The following is a 26,052-nucleotide window of genomic DNA, read 5'->3' as shown; positions in this document are numbered from 1 at the left end:
AGTAAACAAACGCTAATGGGTCCTGTCTCTGTGTCTGGCTTGTGACAGTAACAATGATAATAAAGGTATCTCATCTCATCTCATTAGCTGCACCGCTTATCCTCAGTAGGGTAGTGGGGGTGCTGGAGCCCATCCCAGCAATCATCGGGCAGTGGGCAGGGGACACCCTGAGCTGGTTGCCAGCCAATCGCAGGGCACACAGGGACAGACAACTCGCTCGCTCATTCACACCTAGGGACAATTTGGACCAGGCAATCCACCTGAAATGCATTCCTTTGGAATGTGGGAGGAAACCGGAGTGTCCGGAGGAAACTCACGCAAGCACGGGGAGAACATACAAAATCCGCACAGAAAGTCCGATAGCTGGATTTGAACCCACACAGGAGGTTCCCAAGACCTTAAAACTGTGCCAAACACACGCTAACCACTGCGCCCATAAAAAAGGTGTATTCTATTCTATTTTATTCTATTCCACAATCGCTAAATGTTTCATAGCTGCCTTTCATGTTGCGTTAACGGGTTGCAGGATTTTGAAAGTGTTTCTTCAATGACGTCACAGCTTTAGACGAGACAAAACCATCCAAATAGGTGAACTTTTAGACTAAATTTCTCGAGTCCCCCGGCTATTTTGCAACATATTTGCATAATTGTTTGGAGGAACACTACACATTCTGTACCTAAATGGGAAAAAAAATATTTTTGGGAGTACCTTTGAGTCTTAAAGATTCTTGCACGCTCGAACATTACCCGCATTCCTTTAACTTTAAGGAGCGCGCAAGTGACTTCTGACCGATAACACTTGAACGTCTTACCTTTCACCCTGCACACAGCCGCTTCCTTCCTGCGAACGTCATACTCCACATCTCGGCCCAGATCAAACTTCGGTTGCAGTTTTAACATAAGGACACAATGAATTATTTCTGCATAAGAAAACAATTAAATCCCAAAACGTCACCGCGCGCCGTTTCCCTGCAGACAGTTTGTTCTTTCCGGGCGGGGCATCACATGACCAAAATTTTGATTTTTTTTTTTTTCTTTTTCTTGTAAAAAATATATGACAGCAGAGCTTTTACTTTAACTTTGTGCTGAGTTATCTACAAAACTGTTTCTCCCCGCATTTATCGTGCTCCGGTAGGCCAAGGGGAGATAGAAGGGTTAGAATCTCTCCCCACCATTCAGTCACTCGGACAGCTCGCAATGATGTGTCACATTCATTTGATACGCGTGAACGCATAGGGGCACATAATTAAAGTACTTTTAACTAGAGAGAGCAACAAACATATGCTGTCACAAAGTTTGCAATTGCACCAGAATCGAAAGCAAACACATGCAGGAGCTCCATTATTAAGGATAGTTCATATTAACGCTCATCTTCTAGATTTTTTAAAGAATGCTCTCGTTGACGTTGTATTTTACTATGGTTTCGTGACGAGGGATGATTGTAAAAAAAGAAGTCAATACTGCCCTCTTGTGTACATTTTGGCAACTTTCATAATGATATTGCCTAACTTGTAGGAGAACGGGAACTCAAGGATCTGGTCAATTGCATGGAAAGCATTAAGACAGTATGTGGTGGAAATCCACCAATCCATTGTCTGCACTGCTTATCCTCAGTAGGGTCGCCGGGGTGCTGAAGCCCATCCTTGCTATCTTCAGACAGTGGGAAGGAGACACTCTGAACTGGTTGCCAGCCATTCGCAGGGCACACAGAGACCTTCAACTCACTCGCTCTTTCACACCTAGGGACAATTTGAACCGGGCAATTCACCTGACATGCATGTTTTTGGAATGTCAGAGGAAACCGGAGAGCCCGGAGGAAACCCACGCAGGCACGGGGAGAACATGCAAACTCCACACGGGGAGGTAGCTGGATTTAAGCCCTAAATCTCTGAGCTGTGGGGCTGCACGCTAACCACCCATCCGCCATGCGGCCTGGGGTGGAAATCAACACAGAAAAAACAAAAGTAAAGACCAAAAATCCCCAAGGTATTCCCACAAATATCTCCATTAACCATGTGGTGTCACAATCACCCGGATCGGGAACACCTGTGTTCAGGATTTGGCGCCAACAGCCAGGACAGCTGATTGGCGCACCCTGTAAATTTAAATCCCCAGCTTCCGGTAACACTTTATCCGATTGTACTATGCGATCTGTTGCCATCTGCTCAGAAAGCCTGTACCTCCGACTCTTTGCCTGCCTCCTGTTTTTCTACCTGATCTCCGTTGCCGACCCGTTTCCGAATTTGCCTACGACCTGCCCTGCCCGCCCCACTCCTGATCTCTCTTCCGAACACAACGACGCCCTTCTTCTCCAGCCCCAACCAACAACACGACGACTACGCCTGTCCGCGACCATTCCCGCCAAGCCTTCACCCGCCTGTCAAGTCTCGACAATCCGTCAAACAACGGATCGAAGATTCATGTCTTGTCATTCCTTCCTTCCAATAAAAACCAAGAAACCAATGCAAGTGATCTCAGTTTTCCTTCCGTCCTGCCTGACATGTGGGCTGCAACCTCTCATCAAATTTAAATATCTTGGAGCTCTCATATCAGAAGAAGGGTCAGAACCAGAAATCATGGGAAGGATGGCTCAAACCTTAGCCACACTTATTAGACTTAAACCCGCCTGAAAGGGACAAGAACATAGCAGAGAAATCAAAGATCAGAGTCATGCAATGGCTGGTAACTTCCATCTTCCTCTATGCCTGCGGGACATGGATCCTCACAGCAAATCTGGAAAAGAAAATCCAGGCTTTGGAGATACAGGAAACTTCCAGGCATCAGCTACTTAGCACACGTGACAAACAAAACAGTGTGCAACACCATGAGAGGGGATATTGGACTCCATAAAGAACTGTTTTCAACTGGGTTTGAAAGAAAACTGCAGTGGTATGGACAAGTCTCAAGATCAGGAGGGGAGGAAGACAGACAAAGAACAGGGCTGACAACATCAAGGAATGGACTGGTCCCAGAATTCAAACTCAGACCAGGATTACCCAGGCGGGTAAGGGAACCAATAATGGTGTCTAATGTCACATTAACCCAGGAGGTTGGAAACCCAAAATGTTTTAAGAGGCAGTTGAGGCGGCTGTAGTTCAGGAGGTAGAGCGCTCATCCTGGGACTGGGAGGTCTCATGTTCGATTTGGGGCTTCTCCAATTAAAATATGACCTTGGGAAAGACACTGAACCTAAAGACCCAGATATGGTGGAAGGAGCTTTACATGGCTGTCGCCGTTATCTGTGTGTGTTTGTGTGTATGTGTGAGTGGTAAAGTGTGAAGCACGTTGTAAAGCGCTTTGTGAGGTTTTCAGTGACTTAAAAAGCACTATATTAAACCACTTGTCATGATTGCTGATGCGGGGCACCTGAGTCTGCTCCTTTGGCGCAAAATGCCTCGGGACACTGATCGGCTGCCTGTCACTTTTAAAACCCCCGTCTTCTTGTCACCGGTTGTCAGTCCCTCTGCAAATCTCAGCCACGCAAGGCAAGCCTTCCGACCCTGACTCTCTCCTGTTCTGATTCCTGTTTGATTCCCGGATCCGACCCATTTTCTGAACTTGACAACGTTTTTGCTCCACCGTCCCGGCGACCGATCTTTTTCTTCCCGCTCTCGACACTGCCATCGCTCGCCGTGGAAATACCACTTCCGCGTCTGAGCAACATGCTCCCTACGACCAGCGATCTATGAATCGTGTATACTATCCTTTCCCTTCTTCCCGTTTAAACTAAGAGATACGCAGGCAAGTGGGTCCTGTCTTTGTTCTGGTCCTGACACCATATGCTATTCAAAGACGCGTAATGGACCCAAAAGAACCCCAACATATTCAGATCTGCAAAAATATAAAAGCTTTAGTCTTATAAGGAAGGCAACACATCCTTGTATCGAATCAAGTCATGTTTATTTGTATAGCCCTTAATCATTACACCATCCCCTGATCTGAAACGTAAATGAGGGCAAAGAAAAACTCAAAAACCCCAGCAAGAGGAAAATGAAGAATCCTTGAGAAGGGGGCACACATGAAGTCATAATTTTAAGGTCTTCTTAGTATTATAACATATTTTTGCAGGGATGGCTCTGCCCCTTCGTATTTTTCTGATTTAATTTTCCCAGAGCCCTCACTCAGAAAACGCTCGTCTTCCAGTAATTCAGACAGCCAGTGCAGGTAAGCTAAAGTGTTGTACATAAATATAAATATACTATATATGTTAACTTTATTGGAAAATGTGAAGAATGTTTGTGTCATGTTTGTCCTCCTACAGAAACCATATAATTTTCCATTATCAAACAGCCACTAGGGAGCACCAAAGAGCCGCATGCGGCTCCAGAGCCACTAGTTGCTGACTCCCGAATTAACTTAAACGAAAAGTCAAGTCGTGTTTATTTGTAAGGCCCTTAATCACAAAAAGTCTCAAAGGGCTACACAGACCACCATTGCACTCCTGATCTGAAACCTCCATGAGGGCAAGGAAAAACTCAAAGACCATCAATTCTATTGTACAAACGAAACCTTATTTGTTTTGATACACTTTTTATGCACTGTACTTTCTTTTGTTTATTTTCAAAGTTATCTTTGTGTGCATGCCTGTTCTAAAGTTAAAGTTTTCAGTTGAGAGAATAAACTAAATACAAAAACTCTTGTTTTATCATTTAATTTCACATTTCTTATTTTCATTTTACACATGTGTTTGATTATAAAGCCGATTAACGATAATAAAGAACATTTGATAGTTTACTAACAAACAATACTCTCACAAATAAATGCATCCCTTTAAACAAGCTCACAGAAAAGTCAAAATATGATTTTCAAATAGGGAAAAAATAAAGCTTGTTTAATAGTCCGCGTTAAATGCGTGAAATTGTGAATATTTGCAGTTCAGCTAAATGTGAGTTGCAGGCGAGTTTACTTAAAATAAGAATCATCCTGTCTTTGATAAACGATCTCTGGCAACCGTATCGTTCCTGGTTGGCCGGCGTCGTGACGAGTGACGGGAATTCCGTCTCTTTTTAGAGAACAGAATCTGTTGGCTCGACTCACTAAAAAGAGCCGGGTCTTTCGGCTCCCACCCGGTTCTTCAGATTTTTTTAACTTTAATGATATATTACCAATTTTAATGATCACCAAATTAACTAAATTTGAAAATATATTATCCAACTGCATTATAAAAACCTTTATTGATTGAATAAACAGTGAACCATTACACATTACAAACGATAATAAGAGAGAGCAAGAAAGAGAGAGCAAGTGAAAAAAAGTGCGATAACAGGAGATAAAAAGATAAGGGCATAAGGAAATAAAGAAAGACAGTACAAGAAAAAGAGAGAGAGAGAGAAAGGCAGAGGTAAAGAAAGATAGATGGCAAGAGCTTGAAAGAGAGAGTAAGAGGGAAAGGAAAAAAGAGAGAGAGGGATAAAGAGAGAGAGAGAGGGAGATAAAGTGTAAGAGAGATGGCAAGAAAGAGAGTAATAGAGAGAGAGAGAGAAAGAGAGAGAAAAAGAGAGCAAGTTTGAAAGAAAGTGAGTTAATGAGAGAAAGAAAGAATGATTTAAAAAGGACAGAGAAAGGATGAAATAAAGAGAGAGAGACAAAAAGAGAGGGATGTAAGGAGAGAGACACAGAGAGCTAGAAAAAGAGAAGAATAGAGAGAGGGAAAACCAGAGAGGGAGAGAAAGACGGGGAGATAGAGAGCGTAAGATAGAAGGGCGAGAATGAGAGTAAGAGGGAGAATAATAGAGAGCGGGAAAAAGAAAGGATGAATGAAAGAAATACAACGTGAACAAAGGAGGAAAAGAGAAAGAGAATAACAGGGAAAGAGATAAAAGGATAGTGATCCAGAAGAGAGGGATAGAATTAGAGAATTTCGAAGGGAGGCGGCGCCTTATTGGTGGTGAGCAGGCTCCCATCGATCACTTCAAAGAGCCGGCTCATAAAGCCGTTTTGTTCGCGAACGCCACGTCACTCGTCGTGACGTTGCCGGGCAGAACCGAATGGACCCCAGCCATTTTCAAAAAAAAATTTAGACCCACCATTCTGTTCCCTCCCCACCCCCTTGTAGTTGACAAACCCCCCTCCTACCTCCTCCCTCTTTTGCACAGCTACGTTATCAAACAAGATCCCCGGCACGGTGCACTGACAGCTGCAAACCGACTAACAACCGAAGAAGGTGGGCAAAGATGGAGCACAGGGATGCCGACTTCAATATCCTGCTTGCCACCGATTCCTACAAGGTATCATGCGCAGAGCGGGATGGAGAGAAGAAAGGGGGGATGTCAAGGTGGCTCCACTATCAGTACCAAGGCCACTGCACTGAGGTGGTCGTCACCAGGCCGATTCCAGCAGGGGATGGGGAGGAAAGACGCAGGGGACATTTAAAGGGAGGCCGATTCAAACAAAAAAAATCACCCCGCTTGGGTGAAATTCTATCCCGCTCGCACGGGTCGGTACCCGGTAGATTTCCTACACGTTTAGCTAACTAGCCGATTGAGCTAACATGCAAAGTTACGTGTAAACCATTGGCTAGATGAATAGTGTCAAGCTAAAAAGAGTTAGCATCGAGCTAGTAATGACTTGACTTCTTTTATTCGTGGTAAAATGCATTCTTTGATAAGTGTTATTACGAGCTTGTTATAAGGCTAAATAGACTGCCGCGACTGGACATTTACACTGGCGGAATAAACAAAAGTTTAAATGGATATGACCTTCGCCCCGTAGCGACGTTTTCTGGGTTCCAACTAGCGCCATTGACGTGGATATTTCATTCATTTTAGTCCTTATTGTTTTTTCTTGTTATGGTATACCATTTATTTTGAACCTCCACGGGCCATTGGGAATGAACACTCATACTACTAATAAAACGCTAATTTGAATGAAAATGAATAAATAAACTCGAGAGTTCCTGATCACGTGATCTACATCCGGGTGACGCGAGTAGTGGGGTCCATGTTGGATGGGTTGGCGTACATTTTACATGGTTTCTTATTGCATACCTGTCTGTTATTGTATATGCTTTTCCATATTTAAATTGTGTACACTGTAAAACAATTCTTGTTCAGATTTTTTTAAAACTCGTTTTTCGTAAGACCGCTCTCGTCTTTCCCAATGCGGCTTTCATTCCAATTGCTCTGCTTATCAGTGATGGCAATTCCCATTATTAAGCCACAATAAACCTTACAAACACATCCGTGCACCAATTTACCAACAGCAAGACAGACTATAAAGAATACAAAGAAAGATAAATTGTGTAAACAAGTTTAGTTTATCTACCAAGTAATATTTGCCAATGTATCGCGACAAGATTAGCAATTTACAATGACATTGGCCTCTACTACAGAGACAAAGTAATAATTTTTATCTTTTTGACTTTTGTGGAGAGCATTGGAGTATGGATAATTGGTCACTATCCTCAGGAAGGGACCACGTGCTGTTAATGTGATAGCTGGGACTTGAAAGGAAAAACTAATGTCTGTCCTCACAAGTTACGATATGTTACCTATTTACTCAAAAGACAGTCAACAAGAATGGTGATTGAGTTTCCCTATTATTTATTCTCAAATGACTTTCTTTCTGATCACCTACCCTTTACAAAATGTTCAGAACAGACTCTCACATACACACTTTTGGTATTTGATCTTCCCTACTAAGCCTCGATAACCATGTTCTTCACATCCTCAACGATTCCTTACTTCTCTCACCCTGAGAGGTAATTATAACAGAGACACCAAACACCACAGTACACCTCTCATTTTTAATTGAACAGCCAATGACACAACAGTGTATATCAGGGGTCCGGAAGCTTTTTGACGCCAAAAGCCGTAAAAGCAAAAATATTTCGATTATTTTTTTAAAAGAACCACACGTCTTATATTTTAGGACAATACAGCCAAACCCGCTCTCCAGACTAAAGGTAATGCTGAATATTATATTTTATTGACACTTTAGTTTATTTGATAACATCAATGAAATCATAATTTTGCCAGAGCCTATTGCCCATATCAATATGAATATACCATTTAAAATTAATCTCCCTCTCACAGTTACTTAAGAGTGTTGTGGCTCATTTTGACCTTCACATTTGTCCTGAATTATGGTTTCAAAACAAGATGCATGCAAAGTTCTTTTGTCAAATTGTCACAGAATCCTGCAAATGAGGATACCAACGTATTTACCTTCAGTGCAGACCGCACTGGGCAAAGGAGAAAGAGAGCGTGTGCCCCGTGTATAGCGTGTGCCCCGTGTATAGCTCTGCCCATACCTACCACTCACCCAATTAAACTGCTCTAGGTGCTTTGCTAGAGCTTCTGGGTAAAACTTTTGTTTTGGGTTAAAGTTTGTTCTGTGCCTTTTTATTAATACACGTCTCAAAAATTAACATATATTCTTAATGAGCTTTCATATAAAGCATTGTTTAACGATTTACACCCACTATGGAGTCTGTTGGTGTGAAACCTTGACTGTAAACTGTAGTTCAAATTGTGTCCAATATATACGCTGGACTTAACCTCATTTCCAGTCAGTATTGCCTTGGCTTTGCATGTGCAGAAGTTGGCTCTGCATTAAGGATAACATTTAGTATCCACGCGAATAAATTTTTATTTCTAGGCCATATGTACCAATGAAAAGAGCCATATATGACTCGCGAGCCATAGGTTTTCAACCCCTGGTGTATACACATAACATCAAACCTGCCTTGGACCTTTCCAGTAAGGTCGACTGTCTGCACCTATCTATGCTTATCGTTTAGACTGTTTTCTGGAGTTGACCTGTTCCCTGGTAGCGTGATTACTCTGTCACTATCATTATTTTCAACTCACTAATTTGCTCTAGTTTTTTTTCGTTTAAATTATTCTCATCTCGTTTATTGACATAACAAGCTGTACTGCAGGGGTCTCCAATGTGTTGCCTGGGGGCAACAGGTAGCCCCCTATGAACACCTGAGTAGCACATCGACAGGTTCTGAAAAAAGTTTATCAGTGAAGGGTCATTGTGAGTTTGCATCCTAAACTGGCTCTTGTAGATTTTTTAAGTATAAGACTGAGTGAGAAAAGAGTCTTCCCTTTTCATCAAATAGCAGCTATTGTTAAGAAACATGAATGATAACAAGTGTAGGCATGGAGGGGGGTGCTCCTTTGTCAGGGATGCCACCCCTTCCCTTGTTGGAACTCATTTTACCAAAGTTTGGACCAGCGATCAAATTACTTTAATGTCATTATTATTCATCTAGTATGACCTGATCACATTACAGTCCGAAGGCTACTCTTCTTTTCAGAACAGGTTAAAAAGCCTAAGATCAAGCTGGGTTGTAGTATAGGAGTTTGTGCCGCGTGTGTGTGTGTAGGGTTGTCCGTCTTCCAGTAAATGTCTTGACTCTATTTTGAGTTCTTGAAAGGACACGGACAGGGGTCAAATAAACCCTGTTGGTCATTGACATTTATCTTACCTCTTGGTTTCCCTCCCATCTCTGTCACTGTTATCAGCAGCAGTTGATCCAGTGGGCCACACACAGAATGTAGCAGAACATTTAGTGAAAAACATCTACGGCCTATATGTTCACAGGCTAACACAACAGTAGCTCGATCCACTTGCTCTATCTAGTTTTAAATGTCAAGTCAAGTCATGTTTATTTGCATAGCCCTTTATCACAAAGAGTCTCAAAGGGCTGCATAGACCACAGATAATTGCAAACTGCAGACTATTATGACACCATACCCTGATCTAAAACCTACATGAAGGCAAGGAAAAATTTAAAACCTTAACTGGAAATCAATAGGGCAAACATGCAATTCTATTGAACTAGAATTACTCGGGAGGTGTTCCGGGCATGTCCCACCAGCAGGAGGCCCCGGGGGTGACCCAGGACACGCTGAAGAGACTTTCTCTAGGCTGGCCTGGGAACGCCTCGGGATCCCGTCGGCTGAGCTGGAGGAAGTGGCTGGGGATAGGGACGTCTGGGCTTCCCTTTTAAGGCTGCTGCCCCCGCGACTTGACCCCGGATAAGCGGAAGACAATGGATGGATAGAATTAAGTTTTTTGCCAAGTTTTTCAAACGTGGACACTGTCAATGCAGCGTGACCGCACTACGATCTGTGAAGTGCATGGATTGCATTCTAAGGCGGCCACAGTAGGACAAAACAAACACTATATTATTATAATGTCTGTGGCAATGGTTCACGCTCGTAAAACAAACTATGATAAGACGTTTTCGCGGATTCCTTTCAAGTTTTCCCTTTGTTCAATATATTATTCATGAAATATATTTTCCATGAAACAGTAAACAAAATAGATACGTGTTAAATACTTTGTCTTTTTTTTTTTTTAAAGAAAACTAAACCAAAGCACAACCGCCGATGTTACAAAATTTGACATTGTTTTGAAGATCACAATGTACGTAATACACTTAAAAGAATGCACTAATGATATTAGAGTTTGAATTATGAAGAATTAAAACCCACTCACCAAAACTAGATTAACAATTAATATCTGAGCTCGAGAAACCCATTAGATATGTATGTTTTATTGAACAAATACTTGTCTTGCAAACAAAATTAACCCATAAATCAGAAGAACGCATACTTCAAAAAAATCTTAATGTTCTCAATGTTTCTCTGATTTGGTCAAACGGACAGTCGGGATTTTCAAATTTCGAATTTATGTATTTTTCTAAAATACTAAGGTATTTTGTGTGTTGTTTCGATATAAAGTTTTTAGGTACGTTATTACATCCCGATTTTATGAATGTGCATCAATGATGGCCAACCTTTCGCGAATAGGTTTACAGTGCAAGTCACAAATGGTGCATTGACAGAAGCGCAATGTTTTTCTCATTTTGTTAGCGTCATAGCTTCCCGTTCAACGCAACATGCTGACACATTTCGCAATTGGACAAAGTCTAACTTAACTGATTTAAGACAAAATATTCACTTTGTGTAATTGAGTGTATGAAACTAACTGTATAAAATACCCTACATGCTGTATTTTGCAGTATTCTGACTACTGGTTTAGCGTACTATCAATTGTGCAATTTAAAGATAGCACAAACCTTACGAGATAAGTCAGACATTGAACTTTCTGTGTTGCAGGTTCACGTGAAGTTTATTTTACTGTAATCACATTCCTTCTTTTTGCCTTGGTGATAAGTTCTTGTGTGTTCTGCTTGCACAGGTAACGCATTACAAACAATATCCCCCAAACACAAGTAAAGTCTACTCCTACTTTGAGTGCCGCGAAAAGAGGACGGATCCCACCAAAAGCAGAAAAGTCAAATATGACAAAACCGTCTTCTACGGCCTTCAGTACATCCTCTACAAATATCTTAAAGGTACGTGCTGAGCTTTGTTTGTACCTGTTGTCCTGACATAGACTGTTAAATGGTGTCATGTCATCAAATGGCTTTTGAAAAATGACATATATACTTTAAATGATCTTCTAATTTGGGCGACTAGGCAGGACATAGTGAATTTTTGGTAATGATGGGAAAAAAGTAGTCCACAGTCTCGTCCTAAAAGGATTTCATGGTGCAGCTGCAGAGGTGCCTCAGGGGAGAGCAAGGGACACAAAAGCACAGCTGTTGTTTCAGCCAATGGGAGAGTACGGCCCCTCAAACCTACAATGACTACCACCACCTCCTCTCTTTTTCTAAGCGGGCTCAATGATTAACCTTGCAATGTTCATCCTTGATCCCACAACTATTCCAAACACGAAACGTTGGTACATTTTTAACGGGTTGAATTTGGGACTCAGAGGCAAAAATTAAAAAGGCAGTTATGCTTGTAAGGTAAAGAAACACTTGCTAACTACAAAAATCAACAAAAAGATCCTAAAACAATATAAATTAATGAAATTAGGATTTTTTTTTTTTTACATGAAAGTAAGTCATATGCCCTTAAAGAGAACTCTTGTTTTATATTTTATTTTTTGAAGACTGTTGTAAGAAATAATTACACATACGCTTTACGATTATATTATTGCAATTTGGAGCCAGCCAGGAACCTGCATATTTTGCAACACAGCCCATATTTAGTTTGGCATATAAGCGCTATTAAAATCTTTTAATATTTGTTACAATTATTAGATGGATCTTAATTAGCTCATCTATTGAAATTAACCAAAACCAAGTCCAAATTATGATGTCCAACTGAGCGTATTCCACAAATTGTCACAGCCGCTGCCTTCTTGTCAAAATTTCTCAGAAGATATACGAATGGGTTCTTTAAGCTGTTTGGAGAAATACAAAATATCAAGAAGTGAATGTTAGTGAGAGGACAAAAAAACCTCTGTAGCTGCACATGTGATTCTTCTAATTGGATTACAACCATGGACAGTAAAATAGTGTTCCTTCCGTTGGGTTTTTTCTCTATATCATATTAACTCACGCTCCCTCTCTTGTCCAGGGAAGGTAGTTACTCCGCAGAAGATCCAGGAGGCCAAGGAAGTGTACAGAGAACACTTCCAGGATGATGTTTTCAATGAAAAAGGCTGGACATACATTTTGGAGGTCTAGGATCATGACATTTTAAAGGTTTCAGGACCTTGGACAGAGTGTGACGTGTTTGGTTTGTTTGACTTATCAGAAATACAACGGCCACCTGCCTATCGAAATCAAAGCTGTCCCAGAAGGAAGTGTCATCCCCCGTGGCAACGTCTTGTTCACAGTGGAGAGCACAGATCCCGAATGTTACTGGCTTACCAACTGGGTGGAGGTGAGTCCAAGAGAAAACCAATATTAGCAAATATAAAGGTTAAAATGTGTTTCCCCATCAGTGTTTGAAACATTACTGAAAACAAGTATTTAGTAACTGTTGCTAGTTACTTTATTGAAAGTCTTGGTGTATTGTAGAAATAATTTTGCTAATACAAAGACCAAAATTCAGAACACATTTACCGTAAATTATGCGCTTACTTTTGCCCTATTGATTTCCTGTTGAGGTTTTGAGTTTTACCTTGCCCTCATGGAGGTTTTAGATCAGGGGATGGTGTAATAATAGTCTGCAGTTTGCAATAATCTGTGGTCTGTGCAGCCCTTTGAGACTCCTTGTTTTAAATAGCTATACAAATAAACATGACCTGTTGTTCCTGTATAAGCCACACCCCCTACCTACTTGCTACCTACCATTCACTGATAAAAACTGGACATGCTGCACACAAAGGAAACCTTTATGTTGAAGCTCATTAACTCTATATAAATACCCAGCACTCTACTAAGGCTTAATCTATGTCCATTGATTTTATCCAATAGTCAAGAATTCTGTTACGGGAGGCACGTGAGTCTCTAGAAGGTGTGCATTTGTGTGATTATTAATTTTATTTTTCGTTTTGCATTATCCCACTAGCAGTAAAAGACCAACAATTCAAAACAAACCCACCACAGAGATAATAGCTCACACAAACACAGTGGCGAGGTGACCTCAAACATACGCACGCAAAGCATTTGCTGTGTATTGTCTGTTGAGCCGCTTGTTTTGACACTAGTGATGGGAACCTTTGGGAATGTTCCCCAGTTTCTCAGCCTTTTGGGTGAGGATTTTAGGACCTCCTTCCAGATTGACTCCTCATGTCTGTCTTTCCAATTTCCTGCCAGACCATCCTAGTGCAGACTTGGTACCCCATCACCGTTGCGACAAACTCAAGGGAGCAGAAGAAGATCCTGGCCAAATACCTCCTGGAAACATCTGGGAACTTGGAAGGGCTTGAGTACAAACTACATGATTTTGGCTACCGGGGTGTTTCCTCGCAAGAGGTACTGAGGAGATTTTAGTGTAAGGCGATGGTTCCCAAACCTTTGCAGGCTGGCGCCCCCTTGGCTCCTCAGTGAATTCCTAGCGCCCAACCCCTCCTTGTTAGGGTTTGCTTTCTGTTGACCATTTTTTACTTTTCAATTCTTCAATAGATAGAAGTACCTACCCACCTATGAAATACGCTAGGTAGCACTTCAAGCTCATGAAAATAGTGGTCTGGAGATTTTTCAAAATAAAACATCACAAAATAACACACTAAAAATAATCCACATACCTTTAATGCTGTAAATGTGACATGTCTGTTATTTACCATGTGCTACTGCAGCATGTTCATCAGTGCAAGAAATGTATTAAAGTGTTAATTCAAACCCACCATTCCTACTAAGTTATTAACACTACTGCTACAACTATTTATCACTCTTTTATAACATTTCACTTATTAACTTGCATAAATAAAAAGTGTTACTCCTAATCGATAATGCAGTTTTGAGGTTGGACACTGTTAGACATTTTTAGCACAGCATTGGTTATTTCTTTGTGCCTTTGCAAACTTTTTTCGTACGGCGTGAAGGTCGCAAATGCTGCTTTGATGGAGGTTTGTTTACCTCCCAGTCCACTTGTAGATGCACCTTCTATGTCTTTTACTTGTAACCATTTTTGACGTGCCATGTATTTTAATATGTGATAATTTTTAAGGTGCTGGTACAAGTCTCCTCTGGACCTAGCGACTATGCGAAAGCAAATTATGCCACAGGCGTTTTCTTTGGTTCCACGTCCGCTTCGTTAAAACCAAAATAGGTCCAAACAAGTGATGTACCGCCCTTCTTTGGTACAAGCTTCATTCCTTTCTCCATTGTTGACTCTGGGACTCTGTTTACGAAGTCCGCCATGACACTTAATGAGCTCACACGGTGGGTGTAGCATAGTGTGGTGCTTGGAAACTTTGAATCACATTTATTGGCTTGTGCTGCCTCTGATTGGTCGGCGCTTTTAAAACTCAAACAGTAACAATTGTGGTTGGCTAAAACTCCATCACTCACTACAAAACCTTGAAAAACTGTAGTGCTTTGCGGTTTCACAATCGCACTATGTCACATCGCGATGTCGATTCGATTTCGGTGAATTGTTCAGCCCTAACGTGTTGTGTTCAAATCGCCAAACAAGGGGGCGGTACCGCCCACTTTGGGAACCACTGCTGAAAGGTTAAAACATTTTTTTTTTTTCAATCTAATCTTCTGTTGTATATTTTTAGACTGCGGGCATTGGAGCCTCTGCCCATTTGGTCAACTTTAAGGGTACGGATACGGTCGCTGGCATTGGAGTGATCAAGAAGTACTATGGCACCAAAGACCCAGTGCCAGGGTTCTCTGTGCCCGCTGCAGAACACAGGTATATATACACACACACTGAGCAAACAGTATAAAGCGTTACCTCTTCATACGAGCTTGATTATTTCGAACATGGTGCTCATAGCTCTAATTGCTCGTCTAATGAGCAAATTTTCCGGATATGAAATAATTAAAATGAATTGACCCATTCCCAACCTCCCAAAAGCATCCTGGTGAACTCTAAATAGCTATTAAACACATCTTCCTGATCACTAAAAACACATTAAATTAAAATACAAAATACAGTAATAAGATATTAATGAAATAACATGCGAGTTTATTATGAGCACTTACCATGGAGAGTTGCTTCATTACGGTGGTGTGAGGTTTCATAAGAGACTGTAAACACTTACTGTACACTTAATTAAAGTTACTGTAACTTTAAGTATACAGTTTTTTATTTTGTCTATTTTATTCTTATAAAGCGAAGCGCTGCGAAAACTCCGCGACTTTATAATCTGCACTCGCTTCTTCCCCATGCCAAACCACAGTCACAGAGCAAGTTGTCTTCTTGAATTTCATTCCAAAATGCATTCCAGTTGTACCTGACGTTGCCTTAGGTTTTCACTCCCTTTGTAGCTGGTAAGGGACTTCTGCTTTTCATGTTGCTATCTCTCATTAGCTTCTTGAACGCGTATTCACAATAAGAAGTCTCCATCTCGTCACGAATAGCTGTTCACAAATTTGAAATAATAGTCACACCCCTGGTCCTTTATATCACCTTGATGAGCCAGGCCCCGACCCTTCTGGTATCGACGCCTGACCCAGCCTGAGCCCGACAAATTAACTTTATCAGAGGGACTGAGCCCGTATTTTTGAGGATTCAGGAGGAGGTGGTACTGCTCATAGTTTGGATATACCCTTGTACGTATAGTGCAAGATTTTTGTTACAAATAAAACTATTGTACTGAAATTCTCGTGTTTAAGTGTGCTTGTATAAAGAGGTACGACTATACTTAAAAAAAGTAATTTTTAAGTTTAAGTTTTTGCCTCAAAATCCCAAACATTTATTACTACCAATAGAGAATGTGGTACTATCAATCATGTTTAGCATCTTTAGTCAGTGATAATTCCTGTCTGGGGAAAGACAAAATAAAGTCATTTGGGGAAATTAAGTATGATCATGCCCTTCAATCTTCACCAGAGATGCCGTTTAGTTGAAATCATTTCATAAATTTGGAATTCCACCTAGAGAGAGTGTCTTTCAAAAGTTCTGTGTCAGGGGGCTAGTCTGGCTTTTAATGCCCCGATAGGCTGGAGGCAGAACAATTTTGATTGGCTGTCACAGTGTGTGCACATGCTTTTGTTTCATGGCACTAGGCCATTTGCGTCATGCACATGCAAACACTGTCTCTTTCTACGCACCATATGAGCAGTTACTGCTGCTTCAAAGAACCCTTTATCCCCCTTTGGATACTCTCGCTATCGCATATTTACTGGTATAGAGTGAAAGTCATCATTAGGAAAAGGGTCGACTGGTTCTCAAGTGGTCTGACTTCAGGAACAATTATCCCACCCTAATTAAAGGCCACTACCCCAATCCAGAAAACAATTCCACTTCTCAAGTGAATTGAATGAAATAATTGTCCAGTTTCAACCAGTGATAGTAGAATATACCAACGTTTATAACGTAAAAACAAAACCACTTCAAGTAGTAATATTCACAATTCACAATTTTTGCTCAATTACTTCTAGAGCTTCAGCCATTTTTAACGCAGTCAACATGCACATTCATGAAATGGAAAAAGTGCACTAATTATTATATATAATATTTATAAATATATAATTTTATTATTTTCAAAGCAAATCAAATTATATTCTAATTTTCCAGTACAATGTGCCACCTTGAAAGATGCACGCAGTGCTTGTTCTTGCTTAAAAACTAAAAAAGCACCTACATTAAAAAAAAAATATCATTAGTTTAAATTAAAAACTCAGAAATGAAATTGGGCCATTTCCATTTACATCCACTATGGGTCTGTATCTTGCTGTTTTAATCCATACACGTCTACCAACGTTTCAATATATGCAATCCAATAGACCAGTTTCTGTTTCTGTATTCCACTTACTTTAAATGGGAAATGGTCTGCATTTATATAGCACTTTTCAAGTCTTTGAAGACGTCCCAAGCCCTTTACAATGTGCTTCACACTTACCCCCTCACACACAAACGGACACACACACACGCACCAATAGTGGCGCAAGCCATTCAATTAAGCCACTTTAATACTGACTTTTTTCAGTACCGTAATTCTCATAGTTCAACTTTTAATTATAAAAAAATACATCTTTGTTTTAGAAAAATGACACTAAAAAAATTTCTGAAATATTAATTTATCAGTCTATCACAGCATTTTCCTCCTAAGTATTACCGGTATTTCCTTTATTATTTTTGAGTAAAGTTTTTCTATGTACCTAAAATGTGTGACGGTCCCTGCTACTTTCAAATATTTCCATCACCTATGTGGACACTCACTATACAATACAACCAGTAAAGCTAAAGTAACCTTAAACAGTGTCTGAAACTCGTGACAAAAAGTTACTGGACACCAGGGCAGACAACTCTGAAAAGTTGCCTGCCCCATTTTTCCCAACTTGAAACACAATAAGTGAGTGTGTGGACAGCTGTCTCTCTGTGTGCCCTGCTACTGGCTGGCAAACGGTTTAGCCCAAAAACAGATAGGTTGGACATTGTATGAGTTAAAATGTAACTACGTGTAGTGACTTTTTGTTTTGTTTTACCTAAACAACTGAAATACATAAAGCTTGCAAAACAGTTTTCATTCAGGATTAACTGTCTCCATCGCCACAGCACCATCACAGCATGGGGCAAAGACCACGAGAAGGACGCTTTCGAGCACATCATCAAGCAGTTCCCGAGCGTGCCTGTCTCAATTGTCAGCGACAGTTACGACATCTACAACGCCTGCGAGAAGATATGGGGCGAAGACCTCCGCAGCCTTATTGAAACACGCAGCGCTGACGCACCGTTGGTCGTGCGACCAGACTCCGGGAACCCCCTCGATACAGTCTTGAAGGTGAACCCCTGATTAAATGATAAATGGTAAATGGTCTGCATTTATATAGTGCTTTTCAATGTACTTAAGACCTCCCAACGCACTTAACAATGTGCTTCACTCTTACCCATTCACACACACTCAACTTATTTAGTTCTTACTAAAGACATTTAGTAAGAGGTTAGCCATTCATGTTCCATTTATTCAAATATTTAAAAAAATATTTTTTAACTGTATTATTTACACATATCTATACATCATCTTTGTGAAATACAAGGAATTAAACAATAAGATCCAAAATCAACTACAGAAATCCCTCGTTTTTCGCAGGTGTTGCGTTCCAAAATGTTCCAGCGATAGTCAAAACCAGCAAAGTAGAATATACAATATAATGCAGTGTTTTTCCACCAGTGTACTGGGGCACAGTAGAGTGCCATGAGAACTTGTCTAGTGTACCGCAGGAATTGCCCAATTTAATCTTTGCAAAAAATAGTAAAACTTGAAAAACACGTTAAAAATCTAATACTACAATAAAATGTTTAACTTGTACTTCCTAAGCCAAGGTGACCACAATCAATACAAATATTTTATAATGTCCGTTTAAGCTTAAAAGAAACAATTAAAATGAAATTTCAAATATTTACAACAGACCGTGCGCTCGGGGTTTTTTAGAATAAAAAAGTGCGCCTTGCTCAAAAAAGGTTGAAAAACACCCCTGTAATGTATAGTACAAAAATACTTTATTATACATTTGAACAAAGGAACAAGCCCTATTTACAGGCTTAAGCATTTGTTAAGCAAAAAGAATTACTGTAATTTACAATTTTTTTAAATTTTTTTTAACAAAAGTCCTGTCAAATTTAACATTTCAAAAACGATCAGCTATAATGCATGGTATTGTACATTATTGAAAAAGAGTGTCTGCTTTACTTGAAATGATACTTTGCCGCCATCATGTGGACGCCATTGGTAAAACAAGTGTGGCGTAAAAAAATGTTTAAGTGAAAATTCCAAAGAACAAATTCAAGTAAAAGTACTTAATAAAGGTTATTTTAATGAAATAACTTCTATAATTTCAAATTATTACTTAATCAGTGAGTAATTGGATTTGAAGGGGAAACTAAATGTAAATGGTCTGCATTTATATAGCGCTTTTTAAGTCACTGAAGACCTCCCAAAGCACTTAACAATGTGCTTCACACTTACCCACACTCACATAGCGATAGCAGCATCATGTAAGGCTCCCTACCAGCTTATTAGGGGCATAAGAGGTTCAGTGTCTTGCCCAAGGACACTCTCGACATATAACACAGAGGGGACGTGAATCGAACCTCCGACCTCTTGATTCCAGGATGAGCGTTTTTACCTCCTGAGCTACTGCCGCCCTCAAAATTTGAAAAATATTTATGGAAAAAACATACATAGCACAGTAAAACAAATCAATACTCAGGCTTATTCAACGGATAGATCTTGACTCTGCTCTTCTGAAGTCCTCCTTCCTCAGTGCTGGCTTTAAATGCATTTTCGCTAACGGGTCTGCGTCTGGTATTGCGGAGGCGGCCTCTCCATGCAGAAAAACATTGCAAAGGCCGAAGCGCGTCTTAAAGTTTTCAAATCAGCCCTTGCTAGTGCTAAAAGCACTTGGGACTGTATGAACAGCACCTGTTGGTAGCCAGCCATCCTAATCCTCTTCCTTGTCACTTTTGTGCCGATAACGTGTGTATCTAATGTCACGTTTTCTTCCTTCAGTCATTAACTTGCCCAAGACACAACACAGGAAATGGTACCCCTACGACCCTAGTGGTTAAGGGAAGCAAACACCCACCTACCCGTTAATCTACAACAAACTCCTTCCTCAGTATGGTTTTGTTCCAGACAGTTGCAACCCTTTTTGTGTCCTTATTAAGATGTACTGCTGGTGTCGCCCTTACATTTTTTCTCCCATCTTGATGTGATTACCAGCTCAGTAGCCTAGATGGTAGGGCGCCCGCTTTGAGACTGGGAGGTCGCTGGTTCGCGCCTCGGCCGAGTCATACCTAAGACTTATAACATTGGTAAAATGGCGGCGCCCTCTGTTGGCTGCGGCTGCATCGGCTCGCTACAACGGGTCAGGTGTATCGACATTTCGTTCTACAAAGAATGACAATACAAAGGAAATTATTATTATTATTATTATGAACGGGAGATTCAGTCATTTCACAATACCGCCCCACATCCACGTAGCTTTTACCTTCCTGGAGCATGTCAAGAAGTCCAACTTTGTTGGCGATAGAAAGCATCTCCCTCTGCCTTTTGGGCCCACCCGCAGGAGCGTTTTCTTTACATGATTATGGCTTTCAGTGAAAATACAAACTGAAAGATGCGAGAGTACATAATTTAGGCTACAACTTTATTGATAAACAGGTAAATGCAGGCAGAATGGGGGCGGGGTTTAACAAATCAGAACGAATGCACAATAAAACCGCGATAAGTGAAGTCTGATCCAACAACGAACAACCGCAATCCTCAAACATTTTTCAGCACTATAAAACTGCCGATTCATTCCTGTGGAATATATTTTTCATGTTCCCATGATGTTTACATTTGTCTTGGTGAATCAACTTGACAGGTTTTGGAGATCCTAGGTAAGAAGTTCCCCCCCAAGGAGAATTCCAAAGGATTTAAGGTGCTCCCTCCGTATATCCGAGTCATCCAAGGTGATGGGGTTGACATTAACACACTGCAGGAGGTACAGACACTTAAAGCAATCCGATACTGGATGTATCAATGTCAATCTCTCCAATCATGTATTTCTTCCTTACAGATAGTGGAGGGGATGAAACAGCACCGGTGGTCCATTGAGAATGTTTCATTTGGCTCTGGAGGGGCTCTGTTGCAGAAACTGACCAGGGATTTGCTAAACTGCTCCTTCAAATGCAGCTATGTGGTTACAAACGGACTTGGGGTAAGATAAACTTTATTGTCTATTATCGGTATGGAAAACATAGAAATTAAGTTCGATATTTTGTTTTTGTAACCCTGACTCTAGTTTAACTATGTCGTATTTTAAGAACCCCCTCTGAGAATAAAACTCTAAAAATCACCTGATATTACTATGAACTGAACGCTTGGCTTGCATCCTACAAGGTAAACGTATTCAAGGACCCCGTAGCGGATCCCAACAAGAGATCAAAAAAAGGGCGCCTGTCTCTGCACCGGACTCAAAGTGGGGAGTTTGTCACTCTAGAAGAGGGCAAAGGTGACCTAGAGGAGTACGGAATGGTGAGTTCACTTTGTACATTCAAAATTGGATCAATAAGTGAGCTATAAGGACAACCTGTCACTTAAGTTTTTACACAGACACCCAGCTGGTAATTTTGATTGATCATCACATGTTTTTCTTCCTTTTCCATCATCTCACTGAACAGGACCTGTTGCACACGGTTTTCCAAAATGGCAAGATTGTGCAGACCTACACATTCGACCAAGTCAGAGACAATGCCAAGCTCAAGGAGAGTGAGCTTGACTAGCCGCTGCACCCTGCCTATCATTAAATTAATAACACACACCCACACACACTCTCACAGTCTCTCTTCCTTGGCCTCCAAATCACGTCCCTAAAAATAAATGGAGGCCTCCTGCACTGATCATATCCTGCCCGGAACTCCTCTAAACTGACTTAAAAAAGGAATCACTGGAACTCAATGACGCTTGTTCACTTCTGATCATGACAATTGCAACTTTGAAAAAAGGTTTAAGAACTGTGGCAAGCCAATGAAAAGGTGGGTATTGTTTTAGCCTCTTGGGACTGACTGCTCTATTTCCATTTGGACCAACAAAGGCCAACGCCTCATCCATGTGTCCTATCATTATAGTATGAGTAATCATTTTTAACTGAACACTGGATGTTCCAAAAGTCTTGGGCACTTTTTGACATTGCATATCTTGGAAGCTATCAGGATATAAAACACATTTGATGAATTCAAAAACTTGCAGTCTCAGTTTTGACGTGGATTGTTCAAAAATTTTCAATGTGAGCACCACTGATCACCTGACACACATCATGTCTATAGTCGAATTTTGTCCGACAGCATACCAGCATTGCATTGTCAATAGTTCCAACAGCTTCTGTTATCTGTGCCTTCAGCTCATTCAGGTCTCTTGAGATAAGGCGTACATAGACCAATCTTTTCACAAATCCCCACAAAAAAAATCGCTTGGTGTGAGATCTGTGAGGCCAAGACATGAGATTGTATTCATTCTTTCAATGAAATTGATTAACCCTGAAGTTCCAGTGTGGTGGTACTCTATACCAAACTTTCTCACTCAATTTATCTATTAATCAGTTTTCCAGCATATTGAGGTACATCTCACCATTGACCGTTGCTCTTACAAAGAAGAATGGTCTGTGGACAGCTTTTTCGGCAAAGCACAAAACACAGTCACCTTTGGGAAATCTCGCTGATGATCAAGAAGTTCATGTGGGTTCTCAATACCCCGGTATGCGAGTGTTATGCTTGTTAACTTATTTTACGTGGAAAGTCGCGTCATCGCTAAAAACAAGTTAATTGTCAAATCCCTTATCTTCCATTTTCTGTTGCAATGCAATAGTCCCAAAATGCTGGTTTATCGGTCTTTAACTGTTCCACTAACTGTAACTTGTGCCCAAGACTTTTGGAACATCGTGCATTTAAATATTATTATGGTTTGCTTCTGGCCCAAATACAAAAAAGGCTAACGTTTTTTAAGTTCTGCCAGGATCTTTTGCACTAAATTCATGACAAATTCTGTCAAAGAGCATTTCCTACATTGAAAAACCATCTTGTCTCACAATTTGTGAAATGCCTGTTGTTTTCTGACTCAAATATTTTAAAAAATGAGGCATTTCCAATGAATAAAATAGCTCTAGAATTTGCGATCGATGACACGAGGGTCTTCAAGGTGGGGAAAGCTCTCCAAAGAACAAGCGTCAATGTCAAGTGGATGCATTGCACAAAAGGACTTCACTGGAATGAAGGGATGAAAATACACGAATGACTTCCTGACTGTGATGCGTTTGTTGAGTGTCGCTTCTTCATAAGTGTTACGTCATTGTGTGGTATTCCTTCATTCAAATCTTATACCCAGATGTTTTCCCTTTTCCTAGTAACAAGGTTATTTATTGTTGAGGTGAGGCTCCTTGAAAGATGGGAGAGTTGAAACTGCTGACTGCTTTAACAAGGTCCGTGATCTTGGATCGGCCGAGACAAGAAAATGGGAACCACCAATAGCAGGTGCTGACTCGCCGACTCTAAATCTGATTGGATAAACAATTTTATCTTCACTTATTTCCCTCAATGTCCTTGTTGAGATTATTTTGTAGACCTCCAATGAAATTTCTGACCCTGACCACTAGTAATTTGTAGAAACGTGCTTGGTTAAAAGCCAAAATATGAAAGTACACATCTGGAAGCAGCGCAACTAGGTAGAAAGCAACTAAAGACACTAACAATTTGGAATCATTTGATAAGTCTTAATGGACAAAATCTAATTAACATCACATAATTAGATATGTTTTCTTCCTGCAGAGAAGGTCATGGACACCCTAATGGCCCACCTCTGGTGGTCTCTGGAAATGAGGCTTTTTAAAGTGTACTGTAAATGAGTATTGTTTTGGAATCAACTGTCACTACAATCAGTAATTGGACGACCTAATTCAACAATCTAACGAGCATCCTCGCTGAAACTGCTAACATCGCAAATTGACATCACACAACAAACTTGAAAAAAAAAATTCCCAGACTCACCTTATTATTCAAAATACCGTTTTTGGTGCCAAAAGACGCTAACTGCTTGGGTGAGAGAGACAACTCCCCACTCACATTTTAGGATGGAATAGCCGATTTACATCGGAGGAAATCTAAATCCTGCAAAAAACATAATCTAAAACATTATCAGTGAATCAAAGACAACTATTTCTAATATTTATTTTTAAAAAAAAGATGTGTAACTCAGACCATGAAAGAACATCCAGAACTATTTTGGCTTTTTTTTCAACAAGTTCTACCTTGCCAAACTTCAATTTTCACCCACTTTCCATTGCCTCTTTATACTACATTCTACTACTACTACTACGATATGGTATTTCTGCAACTTCACAATATTAGTAGTCAGTTATTTAACTTGTGTGCCAATGCTTTTCAAATAGTAAGGACTTTTACCCTGTTTAAAACAATCTAGATAGTTATAATGGAATTTATCAACTTGTACTCCATGAAGAAATCCCAGTACAGTGTTCCCCTGCTACCCAACAGTTCCTTATTAAGCAGAATTTCACTACTGACCTGTTTGTGACATTTTTTCCAAATTTGTTCCAAAGTAAGCAATTTTAAAATGGAAAGGTTTATTTTTAAAGCTACAATTTACCAATCTTCTTTCTCCTCAAACTATAAGTTATTTAACTGGTTGATTATTTGACACGAATTATCAACACTAGATTGAAAGATATGATTCTTTGCGTAATGGCTGAATTATTGTAATGTCACCTACTCAAAATCTCATTGTTGTTGATAAATGGAGAGCTGATGATACTGCATAACTGCGTGTTGTATTCTGGAGGAGAATACGCTTCTGAAAATTTGATTTTTTTTTTGTCTTTTGTTGTTTTTAATTTTTTATTCAACAACTGCTGTTTAAAAGTCAGCTCCCACTTTGTTGTTATGTATTTCCAGGGGCCCGTGTTTTTCAATAATAGTGATAAATCATCTCTGTTTTTATTGCAGATGAATATTATTTTGTATATCGGAGTGAATGCTGCATCCTTAGTCCCGAACGGTGTGACCTTACTCTGCCTTTCTTAATTGTAGATAGCTGGACCGAAAGCAGATAATGGGGTTGGAGGCGGGTCGGAGAGTCTGCCACAATAGATTTTATTTTTGTTAGTAGCAGCTTTTTTTCTACACAACAATACGAATCTGGTTGACTTTTGGTTATGTATGTATGTGAGGCTTTCGTTTTAAGGCTGAGTGATGGAGTGTTGTGATCAGTTCCATTGTTTTAGTTCCAATGTGTGTACAGTTCATTGTCCCGAAATCCTACCGACACTTTTGAACAAACCACAACGCTCTCTGTCTGATTCAATAATTAAACAAACCACATGCCATTTTTGATGACTGTTGATTCATTTGTGTTTAAATTCTATGTAATATTTACTTTCAATTACAGTACTGGATGAGAAAAAAAGGCATTGAATTATTCCTGAGGTTACACATTTTGACAAATGTTTCCTATCTGTTTGGTTAAAGATTAAGTCAAAAGCTCAAGGGAGACATTGCAAACAGTATTGTAGTATATAATAATACAATATTGGTAATACATTTAAATTCAATTGTGATTTGATGAAGAATACTAATTTTGGTCCACTATATCCGATCCGCCCTCTAGAGATGGGGTGCAAAAGAGCTCAGCCCGAAGGCACGAAATGGGTCCACCTTCCAATATGCTCACCACATGTGGTAGGGGCCAAAAGGGTCGAGTGCGTAGGGATTAGGGTGGGAGCCAAAGGGGACCAAGGCAGACCGAGCCCTAACTACATAAGCTGATTCTGGGGACATGAAATATCACCTGTCTGCCAGGGAAGTATTTCAAGTTGGAGTGTAAGATTAAGCGGTTCAGACTAGATATAGTTTGACTTGCCTCCATTCTTATTATAAGAGATGATACTAGTCTGACCATGGGTCTGTCGGGAACTTATAGCTGAATCTCCTGTCAGGAAGTGTTTCAATTCCCACCAACAGCTGAACTTGGCTCTTGTACCAGGGACGTTGGAGACATTGAGTCCGAATGGACCATTTTGTATGCTTCCATTGTTGAGGCACGTGATCAGAGCTGAGGCAGTAAGGTAGGCGGTGCCTGCCTTGGCGGCAACCCTCAGCCATGTTACTGCCAGTAAGGGATGCC

The 26,052-nt window shown here is 40.3% G+C and overlaps 2 protein-coding genes across 4 annotated transcripts in view; one reads left to right on the top strand and one right to left on the bottom strand.

Annotated features, from left to right (window-relative positions):
* The window catches only part of gsap (gamma-secretase activating protein), a 62,674-nt gene extending 61,517 nt beyond the window's left edge, over positions 1 to 1,157 (bottom strand). For all 3 annotated transcript variants that reach the window (XM_088346808.1, XM_088346809.1, XM_088346810.1), the window contains exon 1: positions 813 to 1,157. In XM_088346808.1, coding sequence (XP_088202934.1) covers positions 813 to 900 — 88 coding nt within the window. In that variant the 5' untranslated portion in view covers positions 901 to 1,157. The remainder of the gene's footprint in view (positions 1 to 812) is intronic.
* A 4,841-nt stretch (positions 1,158 to 5,998) lies between these two features.
* Positions 5,999 to 23,165, top strand: nampt1 (nicotinamide phosphoribosyltransferase 1). The gene is made up of 11 exons (XM_088346811.1): positions 5,999 to 6,227; positions 11,158 to 11,314; positions 12,387 to 12,490; positions 12,567 to 12,695; positions 13,574 to 13,732; positions 14,983 to 15,119; positions 17,931 to 18,156; positions 20,744 to 20,863; positions 20,939 to 21,079; positions 21,262 to 21,396; positions 21,543 to 23,165. The coding sequence occupies exons 1-11, from the start codon at positions 6,174 to 6,176 to the stop codon at positions 21,642 to 21,644; spliced, it is 1,464 nt and encodes a 487-aa protein (XP_088202937.1). The 5' UTR covers positions 5,999 to 6,173; the 3' UTR covers positions 21,645 to 23,165.
* The last annotated feature ends 2,887 nt before the right edge of the window (positions 23,166 to 26,052 follow it).

The sequence above is a fragment of the Urocampus carinirostris genome, chromosome 11 (genome assembly GCF_059441175.1).
Source record: "Urocampus carinirostris isolate Australia breed hairy pipefish chromosome 11, RoL_Ucar_1.0, whole genome shotgun sequence".
NCBI lineage: Eukaryota > Metazoa > Chordata > Actinopteri > Syngnathiformes > Syngnathidae > Urocampus > Urocampus carinirostris.
Note: the sequence above shows the minus strand (reverse complement) of the source record. Positions and strands in the feature narration are given on the sequence as shown.